The sequence below is a fragment of the Oreochromis aureus genome, linkage group 14 (assembly GCF_013358895.1).
Source record: "Oreochromis aureus strain Israel breed Guangdong linkage group 14, ZZ_aureus, whole genome shotgun sequence".
Classification (NCBI taxonomy): domain Eukaryota; kingdom Metazoa; phylum Chordata; class Actinopteri; order Cichliformes; family Cichlidae; genus Oreochromis; species Oreochromis aureus.
In genome coordinates, this window is record NC_052955.1 from 1,984,652 (window position 1) to 1,998,427 (window position 13,776).

Consider the following 13,776-nt stretch of genomic DNA (forward strand, 5'->3'; position numbering starts at 1 on the left):
CAGCAGATGGCCCCGCCCCTCCCTGAGCCTGGTTCTGCCGGAGGTTTCTTCCTGTTAAAAGTTTTTCCTTCCCAGGGGGTCATCTGGTTGTTGGGTTTTCTCTGTATGTATTATTGTAGGGTCTACCTTACAGTATAAAGCACTTTGAGGCGACTGTTGTGATTTGGAGCTGTGTAAATAAAACTGAATTGAATTATCAGGACAAACAGAGGGAATGACTCTGGGCTCAAAGGCACTCAGTAAGAAGGTCTGATGAGACCGAGCACACAGTAGGGAGCCTTCCTCTCAGGTTCAGGCCTCAGGCCGCCGTGCCGAGAGCTTCATCACAGTCCTGCAGTACAGCCGGCTTGGCTAACCTGCTTTCATCACTCATGGGACCTCATGGCAGAGGGATTTGTAATTCTACTTAAGTACAGATACTTGTGTTAAAAATACTCCAGTATAACCTGAAGTACTGATTCAACTTCTTTACTCAAGTAGAAGTGAAAAAGTACCGACTCTGAAATGAACTCAGAGTAGGGAAGTAAAAAGTAGCACCACGTTGCTAGCACCTATTTTAATGTACAGCTAAACATAACATTAGTACATGAGAGTACAAATGATCATTAATCTAAATCCTGATTATCACGAATGTACTCAAGTACATTAAAAGAGAATAGAAACATTTGTGTTGCATGGTGGAGGGTGACTTTGTCTCCACAGCTAAACAGAAAAATGAGGCGAGGGTTACAGTGAGAGTCAGCAGATGTGGGAACATGAAGACCTGCTGAGTGAAAGCAGAAGTCCTCGAGGCTGTACAGCCACCCAGGGTTAAAACTGCTCCACCTCTGTCAGGTGGAGGGAAGTGAAGCTCAGCCTGTGCTTCCCCTGAGCACTCAGAGCTTGTTTAAACTCAGAAACACTGAGCTCTGAGTTTCACTTCTTGCTTTTTGTGAAGTATCTGAGTGAAACTGTCAGAGCTGATCAGTGCAGCAGCTGCAGCCACCCAGCTCCACCTCAGAGCCTCCATCACCAACACAGGTAAGGAGACAGCGCCGTGATGTTTGGTAAAGTGCTGCATGAGGGAGAGCGATCGCCTCCCATCTGGTCTGATCCTGAAGTCTTGTGTTTTGTTCAGCAGCTTTGCAAACCTCAACCTCACTAATCACGCTGCTGTGAACTTTAACCTTTCACCTGCTAACTGAGGCCCGACAGTCTGAGAAGGAGCTTGTGGGTTTTGACGGTCTGACTTCGAGGTGAGTTTCCTGCTGGTGAATAATCTCTCGCTGCAGAGACGGGTTCCCAGACTGATGGAGCAACAGTCTGAGTCTCACCTCCTTACAGCAAGCTGCCAAATCCTCTGCTTTTGCAGAGCTGCTCACACGGATGATGATCAGCACCACCCGGCTGATTCCAGTGGAAGCAGCGGTGTAGGGCGTAGTTGGTCTCAAGAGAGTAATGGAAAAGACATGTAATTAGCTGTTTTGTGTTGCAGTCTGGAGGAGATGCACTGCTCACTGCTGCCCCTGCTGGTCAGTCTGAGTCCTGCTATTCTGTTCCTGTTGCCTGGCATCATTGTGACACAGGAAGGACTCTGGGAGGACTACAAATATGGCCACGGTGACCTGGACAACCACAACTTCTGCACCTGGAAGTGCCTCCTGTTCACGCTGCAATGGCCGGGCACGTTCTGTCAGGTGAGCATTGGGCTGTGCATCAGGAAATGGTGGCGTTCCCCTTCAGAGTAAAAGCTGCGAAATATCCTTTAAATGATGACAGATTTAGATAAGACATGTTTGTCTCCTTTAAGAAGGGAGGCCAGGAAGAGGCAAAGTAAAGGAAATGAGGCTGAAAAGGAAACGAGTCATAAGAGAGTAGGAATGGAGATGGGTAGGAAAAAAGAAGGCAGGAAGGAAATGACTGGTGAGTTCTTCTTCTGTGGTGTCTAACATGCTGTCTGTGCCTCAGTCTCTGAACAACGTGAGTCTCTGCAGGATTCCTCCGACCGTCAACAACTGGACCATCCACGGCCTTTGGTAACCCCACCCCGCTCTAACAGCTGAGATTACTCCCAGTGTTCAGACTGATCTGTGTTATTGATCCTGGGTCAGGGGTCGGCAACCTGCGGCTCTTTAGTCCTTATACTGCGGCTCCGCCTGGTTTGGGCAAATAAATTAGAAGTATTTAGCTGAAGTGTATTTTATTTATGTTAGTTCTTTTTAACTCGTAGTTCTAAATTGGAAGATTGTTGTGATTTTGAAATATAAAAATAAAATTATATTCTATTATTTTTTCATCGCTCAAAATAAGAGTCACACTCGCAGAAGCCGGTGTACCCGCCTTGAAACGCCGTGCATTTATCGAGACTTTTTCACCCCAGGTAGGCCAATTATGGATCTTCGGATCCACATTATGTCAGCAGCTGTTCTCCACCGTGAACTATGATAAAGACAAACAAACACCGTGAGTAAACTGACAGTCCTCGTAAACTGACAGCCCCGATTTGCGGACTCTGTGCGCAGAGGTTCAGGAGCAGAAGTCCCATTGTAAACAAATCACGGCAGACCCGACGATGTTTCCATGAGCATGCTTTTGAGCATCTCTTTATTGAGCACTTTCACACACACTGTTGCTGCACGCATACAGCCGGCTGTAGCTTTTCAGCTCACAGCCCGACACACACCACCACCAACACAACAGCACAGATAGCGCAGACGTAAAGGCAGCGAGGCGTGATTGCGGGTGTCGCAGGTGCGTCCGCCGCCCCCTGCAGCGCTGCAAACCACGCCCGCCGCACACATTAACCAGGTAAAATACATATTTAGGCAGAATTTTGCAAATATCTATTTTTCATTTTCAGCAGCATAGTGCTTTTTTCCAATTATTTTTTAAGAGTCAGATCAAGGCTCCAACAGCCCAAAGGCGATATATAAGGGTGGCGGCTGACAACAGTTTTGTTTGCTACATGGATCATTTTAGTTCAGCTTGGTGTCTTTCCTTTTGTTATATTTCTTTAAGAGTTCAAAATGTGTTGATTACGTAAATATAATTTAATTTTCTCTGTAGCACTTCATGGATTTCATAAGCAACACACCTTAGTTGTTCACACAAAGCACAAAGGTAAAAACAATATATACAGTGTTATCTTCATTTTAGATGTCAAAAAGTATTTGCGGCTCCCAGTGTTTTTTTTTGCATGGAAACCGGGTCCAAGTGGCTCTTTGGGTATAAAAGGTTGCAGACCCCTGCCCTGGGTTGTCCTGTTGATTTTATTGGCTGCTCCTGTTTGTGCCTGCAGGCCTCTCCACACGAAGAACCGCTGCGACTGCTGGCCGATGTTCCCCTCTGACGTCCAGGTGAGTCCTGGTTATGCAGCACTTTGCAAGGGTCTTCAGGAAGCCCTCATTTCTTTCCAAACATACTTGGAAATAACTTAAATGGAAAAACATGCACAAAAACTGAGTTTGTACAGTTCTAACGAGATTGAAAGTGACATTTTGGAGTGCTTCATCCTACAGCTCAGTGTGAAGCAGCTGTTTGTCACGTCTGTGAGGCTCTTCAGGAACATTTCTTCAGGCTTCTTGAAGGACAGTCAAAGCTCTTCTTTGGATGTTTCTGCCTTTTGTTCTGTGCTCTGTCAGGATGAACACAGAGCATCACTGAGAGTTACAAACTGTCAGCGTTGCTGCTTTACCAGGTGTAACAATTAAGTTTAACATCCAGGCATCCATGAAAACAGAATTTATTAAATTTAACAGAGTTAGAAGTTAGCAGGAAGTTAGCTCGCTAGCTTCCACCTAAACATGATATAGCATGTTCTGACTGAGAGATTTCTGAAACATTCAAACGTACAGCTCTGCTATCACTTCAACATAAATGAAGACAGAAAACTAAACAGCAGTGACGTTTGTAGGGTTACTGAAGTTGGGCTAGCTGCTATATAATGATATGCTACGTGATCAATACGAGGTCATTAATATACTGCTGCATGGACTGGACTGTAGTTACATCGTAAGGGTTTTAAAAACTGAGCTTTAAAATGAGCAGAGAGAGGCCGACAGTGATCACTGACTGTTTTTACAGGCTTGTTCAGATTAAATAGAACAAGTTACAAAGCATTAAAACATGTTAAAAACACAACAGCCTTAATAAACAGAGTAGTTTGGACCCGGAAGCAGGATTCATACATCATCACTTACAGACCGGATAGACTCTGCCGCCATAAATGCAAATGCATCAGAAGGCCGGCTCATCTTGCAGTGACCAATGAGGTATCTCTGTGTGGACATCAAACACAGACACACTGACGTTCTTGTTTTTCAGGAGCTGAAGGCGGAGCTGACTGAACTCTGGCCGTCATTTGTGAGATTCAAGTCCAACTTCCACTTCTGGTACTCACCTTCACTCACACACAAACGTCCTGCAGTAAGCTGCTGTGCTTCCTAATGTCCAGCAGGGGGCGATGCCTTTAACATCTCATTTTATAAAAGTGTATCAGAAATATGAGCCTATTTTTCACTCAATCTACGACCTCTGTAAACACTTCCATTGTCAGTTTGAGCTTTTAGTTGTTAGTCTCAAGATTTCAGGAAGGAAAGGAAACAATCATTCATGAGAGGAAATAAGATGGGAAATGAAAGGAGGCAGTTCAAGTAAAAAAGAGGAGGTCACAAACAAAAAGACTTAACCTCCTAAGGCCTGAACTCTTTCATGGCATGCATTTTTAATTTCTCTTTGCTATTTGGGCTGAGTGGGACCTGATGAATGTAAAAGTGGTTGCCTTCATCGCCTTCAAGTCCGCCTTCGATTACATCGATTGGACTGCCCTGTGGAGAATGTTGGAAGCAGATAATGTCACCAAGAAGATCATTACCCTCCTCAAATCAGTCACAGCTCGACCAGCTTTGTGCGCATACGAAATGGTTATCTCAAGAACTCAAAATCAGGACTGGTGTCAGGCAAGGTGATGTAGTATCCCCCGTTCTTCAACACTGTGATCGATGCAATCATGCGCAGGACCTTCAATGGCCGCCATGGAGTCCAGTACGCTGATGACCAATCTGCAACCAACTTGATGTTCGCAAATGACAGCGCCATTTTTGCCGAAAATGATGCAGAGACTACTGATGTTCTACACGACGTCACCTAATTTGCTCAACCATATGGTCTCAAGATCAGTGCCGAGAAGACCAAAGTCCTTACTAGTGACAGGTCGCCAGCCGCCGTGCATCTCGAAGGTGTGCAAATCGAACAAGTGCGTGAATTCAAATACCTCGGCTCTCTGGTTCAAGAAAAGAAAGTGGCATCAACAGCAGAAATAGATTCAAGAATTGGTCAAGCGGCGGCGGCTTTCGCCTGCCTCCGATGGTGCATCTGGGAGAAGACAAATGTCACCCTCACCGCCAAAATCCGCCTGTACCGTACACTGGTATTGCCCATTCTTCTCTATGGGTCGGAGACCTGGGTCATCCTCAAACACAACCTCAACAAGCTCGAAGTCTTCCAAATGCGCTGTTTGCGTCAGATTCTCCGAGTGTCCCTCCATGATCGTCTCAGCAACAGTGTGATACGTAGTCAATGTCACCAGCAGCCCTCGATGGAAGAGCTGATTAGGAAGCGATGACTGCAAGGGTTTGGCCACATCTGCCGCATGAGCAACCACCGCCTGCCATATCGCCTCTTGATGCAGCAGCACCCCGCCCTCTGGAGAGTCAAGCGTGATGCGCCCAAGAAGACTTGGATCAAGCAAATTGAAGACGACCTTAAATAACGACCTCTAACCCTCGAGCAAGCAAAGGTGAAGGCAAGAGACCACAAGGCCTGGAAGTGCATCGTTGACCAAGATGGAAACCCTACGGCACCCACAGCGACGTATTGGCTTTGTGGACAACCTCCCCTGCTGAGTGCCAGCTAGGGACAAAAGAAGAAGATAGAATGTAAAAACAAAGAATTACGTGATTTTTGTTTCTGGGAAAAATGAGATCCACATATCAGGACATTCGCTTTAAATTTCGATAGAACAGTGGCAGTATAATGTCCTAGTAAGTGGATATCAGGCCCGTGTACAGCAAAATTTAGTATTTTGGTCTAGACAACCCAAAATGTGATGTCCACATATGTGGACACCAGGTCCTAGGAGGTTAAGGAAGGAAACAAGGGGGATAGCAAGGAAAGGTTTGTTAAAGGCAGGAAAATGTTAGGAATATTAGGGAGTGAAGGAAGTAAAGAAAAAGTGTGAGGAAGGAATTAGGGTTATAGAAAAGGAAGAAAAATTAGGGTGTAGAAAGGTTAGAGCAGGAAATGAGGAAATAAGGGAAAAAGAGAGGAAGGATAAAGAAGGAAAGGAAGCAAATGCCATCTTGAGGAAGTGAAGGTAACTAAAAAGGCTTTAGAAAATGAGGAGAAGCAGAACGTGTCCCTGTAAACTCACTCGGGTTGTGATTTTCCTCCTAAAGCGTGTTTCTGTGTGTCAGGAGGGAAGAGTGGAGGAAACACGGAGCGTGCGCGGCGTGCGTGGAAGGAATGAACTCTCCGCTCAGATACTTCCAGGTCTGCATCAAACTGCGAGCACAGTTCTACATCCACAGGTGAGTTCAGCTCTTGTTCAAACTGAGACACCGAGGTCGATCCTAACGTTCCCATCTGTGCTCTGTGGAAACGCCAATTTGAATCCTGATCTTTCTGATGTGAAATCCGCTCACAGGATCACGGTTCACAAATATCCCCAAGTTTCCACACGTCTCATCAGGGCCGATAATTACTGTCAGGCAGAATCGTCGTTACAGATCGCATCGTAGTGTGACGGCAGTTTCTGTAGGCCAAATGATAAGGAGATGAGGAAGGGAACGAGGTTGGAAGTCAGAGTAGGAGGGAAGGAAGCTGGAGGTTTAAGATGTCCGGCTGTGTATTATTTGTATGGAACGACGGTGGAGTCCCTGAACGCCACACAGCTGCTCAGGTGAACTCTGAAACGAACAGTGACGTTTTATTTGTGTCTGCAGCCTGCTGGAGGACGCCGGCATCACTCCGTCCTGTGAGCGACCCTACAAGGTAACAGTCAACAAATCCAACTCTTACCTGGGGAAGGATTTTTCAAAGCCTCTCATGTCATCATTACCTGTGAGCCAAATTCAACTTCCGACTTTTCCTAAAAGGTTAAAAAACCTGAACCTTTTATTGTCTCTGCTGATCATTTGTCAGAAACACCTTAAAGCTGTTCTCGTGTCTTACAGCTCCTGTTCCACAGTTAGAGGTTCAGATTAAACTAAAGTTTCTGATAATGAGCTCATCAGACAAAAGCTCAGGATGCTTCACCCACCTGCTGTTCAAATATGCTGCTTACGAGGGGCAGCCAATCAGAATAACAGCTGACTTTAAGGGGGAGGAGCTGACATGTCTTGTTTCATATGAAGTGAAGCCCAGTATGAGCTAAAGTAGGATTATTCTGAACACAGAATCATGCAAAGCCATCAATAAAACCACAGAGCTGGAAATCAGCAGGTCAGCTTTGAAATATCGTTCCACGTGTTATTTAAACTAAAAGTCTAAAGTTAAAATTAAGTATGATCTTCCACTAAAGCTCAGTTACTTTAATGACTCAACTTTCTGTGAGAGCACCATCCTCAGTCAGCTCACAGGATGATGAGCCTCCACGCTCTTATTTTGAAATGTTAGTGTTTCCTGTTTCCTTCCTTGCTGTTCAGGTCAGGTAAGTTTACAGCAGATGGTTGTCAGCACTGAGCTGGATCAGAGCTGTAGTGATGACGCTTCAGTGATCTTCAAATGCAGATTAGGAATCACAACTTATATTCAGGAACTTTAAAAACACCACCTGACATCTTCAGGCCTTCATGGATCTGTGTGTGTGTGTGTGTGTGTGCACGTGTGTGTGCACGTGTGTGTGTGTGTGTGTGTGTGTGTGTGTGTGTTTAGGTGGAGGAGGTGCAAAGCGTCTTGGCTCCACACGTTGGGGACAAACTGGAGATCCAGTGCATCACGGATGAGCAGGTCCGATGGCGCTGCTCTCTTCCTTCAGAGTAAATCTGCTGCACTGTCTCTGCTTCAGCTTCTCACGTTTCTTCTTTTTTGCTGTTGGCTGAAACACTAAAACAAACCGGCTCCAATATTTTCCAGTTCCGGTCTCGCATCCTAACACCCTGACAGCACTAACACTGATCAGAGCTTTAATTAATTCAGTGTGTGTGGAATTAAAATCACCCCAACGACTCTGACAGACTGCAGATTTAAAGCAGAGCTTGAACAACAGATTTGTGGTGATTTACGTGCAAAGAGTGGATGAAAACTGAATGAGCAGCAGTAAAACCAAAGCAGTACCACAAACACTTTTGAGCTATGATCATAAAGACCTCGAGGAAACAAAGCAAACCAAACACAGTGATTCTGTTTATCAGCCTTTATTCCTGCTGCCAGTAGTGGTGTGCCATACTGCCTATTTTGGTATCGATCCGATACCAAGTAAATACGGGCCAGTATCGCCGATACCAATACCGATACCGATACTTTTCAATAAATCAGGTGGATGCCTCATTGAATTGCTAAATCGCAATTAATTTTCATGACCTTAAGTGTTTTTTTGTGATTTTTCCTTTGTATTATTAATTACTTAAAAAACGGGACATAATTAGGAGAAATAATTAATTTATAATTAAATAAAAATGCTTTATTATTGTGGCAGCCGTGGTCTGCGATGCTGCTGCAGGTGAGATGGACTCACCTTCATTGCATCTACAATCATGCCTCACCGGCTTAAAACCTGTGCGCTGCTTGTGCTGTTGTTGTTTTGGTGTTGATGTGTACAGCTGGCAGCAGGAGGGCTGCAGCCGTTTAATGTAGGCTACTGTTACAGCAACCGTGTGATCACTGTAAGGGTGGACAGCCGCTGCTCGGGGGTGAGCCGGAGGCTGGGCGCCAGCGGGACCTGCCAAGCTGGAGATGGAGGTGGAGGTGCGCGGGGTCCTGCCTGAGGCGGCATGCTGTCCGCTTTGGCCGTCTGCCCAGCTGCCTCTGAGCCCGGCTCACTTCCACTCCTGCTCCGCCGCCTCTGCTTGCCATATGGGTGGCCATCAGGCCAGCTCCCGGGCTTCCACTGGAGGCGCGGGCGACCACCAGAGTGGACAGTTCCCGTCGCTGGGCCGGGGAATGGGGCGCCGACGGTCCGGGCCGATTCCCTCGCCTGCTCGCAGGGTGGGGTGAAGCTGGCAGGGGTATGTGGCAGGGCGTGTTCTGCGATGCCGCTGCAGGTTTGGTGGTGGTGATGTGTACGGCTGCCAGCGGACAGCTGCAGCCGTTGAATGTACTATTACAGCAACCGTGGGATTATTGTAAGAATAAATGATGTGCGAAGCATGAAAATGCCATCGGGTCTGCCGTGGTGGCGATCTTTTTTTTTTTTTTTTTTCTAAATCTTAAGTGCACGCAAACCAGTAAACAAATTAAAACAAATACTGTTGATAAACTATAATACAAAAATGACAATTAGTCAGGCCTCTTCCGGGGCAAAGGGGGCCCTCGGGCCTCCGGCCTCGGGGCCTGCAACTCGGTTCACTCTGGCACAGCTGGCTGCCGGCAGAGCCGGGCGGGCACGCCAGTGCAGCCCCTCTGGCTTCTGCTCCGTGGCTACTGGGTGACCCCTCGTCTGGGGATCTCCTCAGCCCTTCCCAGGAAGGTGGCACGGATGCCCCTCCGGTGGTACTCCTTGGGCTCTCGCACTCTGGGTCCTCTGGATGTCTGGAGCCTGGATCTCCTCCATGCCTGCTTCATGCCCTGGGGACGGGGCTATGGGCCTCCACACCCTCTAGCAGACCGTTACATGGGGAAACCTTTTTTTGTATACAAGCGCGTTGATCCACACAGGTGTGCACACGGGTGTTCACTGTTCGTGAGACATAAACTACACCTTTCTTAGCTGCTACTTCAAAGCACATTGTGCGCTGTCTGTCCCTGCGTGCTGCACAACAACTTTCAATATTTAGTATTTACTGATGTTCACACTTAGCTAGATTAACGTGATGGTGTTGTGTTTAGTATGTTGCTTTTTTTTTTTGTTTTTTTTTTTTGCTTGTCTCTCTTCTTTTCTCTCAACAGGTGATCCAGGAGATTTTTTTTTTTTTTCTCTTTGTCTTTATAAGTGCCCTTTCTCACTGTCTCTTTTCCCTTCTGTTTTCTTTTCCTTCCTCTCTTTCTTTCTCCCTTTCCTATCCCCCCGTCATGTCTGTCCCATCTGTAACAACTGAAAATAAAATAAATAATAACAACAAAGTTTGATCAAATGGACCAATACGGCAATGCCATGATGATCCATTTGGCAAAATAAATCCATTTGGTATCCTTGTTGGTCTTCAGACAACAATTCTGACGGCTTAAGAACCAAATGGGACAGACAAAAAAAAAAAAAAAAAAAAAAAAATGACAATTAAAATTCTCAACAACAAAAACAATATATATTATTAATATGTAAACAACTTAACAACCCCCAAAGTGTCTAAGTCACGTGACGTGTCAGCGCAACACCGAAACATAAGGGGGGGGAGCAAAGTGTGCCTGCTCTCCGCTGTCACAGGAGCGGCGAGTCCAGCGACCTGGCTGTTTCGTTTTTGCCGAAAGCACAGCGTAGCAAACAGAACTCAAAGTAAAGAATCGATCTAACCAGGCTAGTATCGATCCGATACCGATCCCGACTTGGGATCGATACTATCGATATTTGGATCGATCCGCCCACCACTAGCTGCCAGCAGACCAGCTGAGGCTGCGAACTCTTTACATGGATCACAGCAGGCGTGATGTGTCTGTGACGGTTCTCAGTCATCCAGGTCATCGTAGTCTAAGGAGCTTGGAAAGAAACGCGTCTGTACGTCTTTAAGCTTCTTCAGTTCTAAAACCAAATGGTGCAGAGTCCCAGGAAAGCCCTAGTGGCAGTGGTCCTTTTAGAGGGTCGCTGACCCACTATTGATCATCTGCCTTATCACATGAGCTCCAAACATGGTCCAGAGCTCCAGTTCAGGGACTCCAGTTAGCTGCAGCTAGCAGCTACAGCCGCCCTAATAATGCAAACTTTAAGCCTTAATATAATTTAAACAGGTGAGTTACAGAAAGCTCCTCCCCCTGTGCAGGTGAATGACGATTTATTTTTTACCTGATTAGAGAAAACGTTTAACACAGGCAGACCGGTTGGGGTGTCCGTCTTTTAGTGCAGCTGTGCTTCCAGTTTTAACACTTTTCTTTTGCACTGCTGTAACTGGAGCCTCGTTGTCTCGTCTCTCTATATACTGAACTGTATATAGCAGAGATGACAATAAAGTTTACTTTGACTTTTCCCGGTCTTTATGCTAACCTATGCTGAGCACATTATGGATCCATCTCTGGCTTCTGAGATGTTCCCATCATTTCTCCTGAACATGTTCTGCTGCTGAACTTCACTTCACTTTAGCTAGCACTGTTTTCTTCTGTGGTCACATGTCATCATAAAGCTTCAAACACAAAGAGGCTCTGTGGTCGATCTGAGCGTGGGAGAAGAATTCCTTCTGTAAGCTCTCCCCGGTGTTAAATGGTTACCAACAATCACAACACTCACAAACACAGATACCACCAATCAGACGGCTCGTGAGGCTGGTCGTGTCCTCAGAGTTCTTCCAGCCGCTGACCGCTGAGTTTTCTTAGTTTTGCGCTCTGGCTGACATCACGAGGCCTCCATCCATTAAAGTTTGAGTGAAACTGGTCAGATCTGGATCATGCTGCTCAGTTCAGATCTTTTCTTCCAACAAATATAATTTACAGCCGGCCCTCCACGATCCAAGGAGAGCTTGTGTTTTATACACAGCGTGCAGCCAGGATCACCACTGCATTGCCTTCAGTTTTTTCAAGGCTGAGCTGAGATGGTGCCAGTTACTTGGAAGACTTTCATATTTCATACAGTCACCTCATAAACATGTTTAGACCTAATCACATGTTCAAACAGGAGTGTTTACAGATGCAGAACAGACAAATTATTTATTGCATCCTTGACTGCCTTTTCTGGAATTTCGATTTTAGAGTCGGTGCTGTGTTTGATGTAAGATTTCACCACATCTGGCTTTCTCTATGTGAGACTGTAGGAATTTCTGAAGAAATCTGAAAGATGAGAGAGCATAAAGCATGTGATGTTATCTATCTGATTTGCATTTTAAAGCCTCAGTGTTAATGCTTTCACCATCACTGAAACACTAACAGGCTTTCAGATAATCATGGAAAATGGTCATTTTACAGTTTTTGGTCAGTAAACCAGCCAGAAGCTGATGTAACTTTTATTACATTTACAGTCCAACGCTAATGTAGACTGATTAAAACAAAACCTTCATCCAACTTTGGGGCCTGTTTCAGTCTGTTTTTAATAACGAGCTGGACGAGAAACACAACTTTACCCTGATGACACAGTCATTTACACTCATGTCCACTCTTTGGTTCAGTGTTAGCTCCGCCTGCACTTTGCTCATTACAAACTGCTTTCATGCTTCTCAAACAGTCGCTTCAGCATTTTTCCATCTGACGGTAAATCCACTGAAACACAGACGGCGCTCTGCTGCTCGTCCTGTACTCCTGTGCTGCAGTCAGGAGCTGAAATGCGGAAATTACCGTTGTTTCAGGACAAACTGCCACGTTTGACAAACTCTCTACAAAATTGAAACACACCGATCATACGTCTCCATTACTGCACGAGGCCGTAACCATTGATAACCTCGCATCTGTCCGTACAAATGTGTCCAACTCTTCCACGTTTGTTTTTGCTTCGTCTCTGTTTGAGCTGAAAGAGAAATCATTGCAACTGAAACTGATTCTGCAGTACGACAAATGTAATCTGCACATTCCCACATTATGTTCGAAATGATGATAAATTATTTTTTTCTTAACATGGCCCGTCGTAACTTCGTTTTTAGAAAATTCAGGACCAGCTGTGTGTCTGTCGACGTTGGTTACATTTTTGTAATAGTGCATTTTACATCCAAAAATGTGTAATTTCATGTCGTCTTTTTGCATGAACCGATGCCACAGAGACAGGAAACCTCGGAGCTCAGTCTTACTTTCCGTTCATGTCGTGCTCGCTGAGGTAAGGAGCAGCAGTCAGTAGCTCAGTGTGCCGTCTCTCCTCCAGGACAGAGAGCTGTGGTTTCAGCTGAAGATCCGCCTGAATCGGAATCTCACCGTAGGCTGCGATCTCTGCACCGATGCTGAAGACTCCCTGAAAGCCCAGCCCGGCTCACGGCCGGTACCCTCCCCGGGGCACCCCTGTCCTGACCAGGTGCCCTTCTACTACTTCCCCATAAACCACGAGCGGCCACAGCGGCCCTGCGGTTAACGCCACCACCATCACAGGTGGAGCCTGAGTAGCAGCGGGTTTACCCCAGATACTTCAAGAAATGTGTCTGAAGAGCTTAAATGTGGAAAAAAAATAAAGTGATTTTTACAGTTTCTCTTGTCACGTCTTTAGTGCTGTGTCACTTCCTGTCAATGATGTCGTCCAGAAAACGGCAAACATGTCTGCTGGTTTCATTTCAAGGGATTTTCTTTTATTTGTGCTTAAAAAGATCAAAAGGTTTTCACACTCGGGGAGGTGGAACACGTAGAAAGTGACCACTTGTCTTAAAAACCTGGATATCGCTGTCACACAGGTACCTGCTAATCAGTGCTCACTAACAGCCAATCCTCAAACTGCACTAAACCTGGAGCTCCGCCTTCGTGGACGTTCTGCTACTACAGTAACCTCACAGCAGCCACGTTATTGGTCACATGATGTCATTAGAAAAA

The 13,776-nt window shown here is 45.8% G+C and overlaps 1 protein-coding gene across 6 annotated transcripts; it reads left to right on the plus strand.

The window, feature by feature from the left end:
• The first annotated feature begins 950 nt into the window (after positions 1–950).
• On the plus strand, positions 951–13,440 carry rnaset2l (ribonuclease T2, like). Of its 6 annotated transcripts, none has more exons than XM_039622306.1 (10): positions 952–1,020; positions 1,118–1,235; positions 1,475–1,676; positions 1,948–2,015; positions 3,278–3,335; positions 4,303–4,370; positions 6,453–6,566; positions 6,981–7,029; positions 7,912–7,986; positions 13,124–13,440. In XM_039622306.1, exons 3-10 carry the CDS (start codon positions 1,485–1,487, stop codon positions 13,325–13,327), a joined length of 828 nt encoding a protein of 275 aa, XP_039478240.1. In that variant the 5' UTR covers positions 952–1,020; positions 1,118–1,235; positions 1,475–1,484; the 3' UTR covers positions 13,328–13,440. The 6 variants fall into 6 exon arrangements, with proteins under 6 accessions (XP_031607714.2, XP_039478240.1, XP_039478239.1 ...); XM_039622305.1 differs by having other exon boundaries at positions 1,121–1,235; XM_031751856.2 differs by having other exon boundaries at positions 1,121–1,235; positions 7,912–8,015; positions 13,124–13,289.
• Positions 13,441–13,776: the final 336 nt, after the last annotated feature.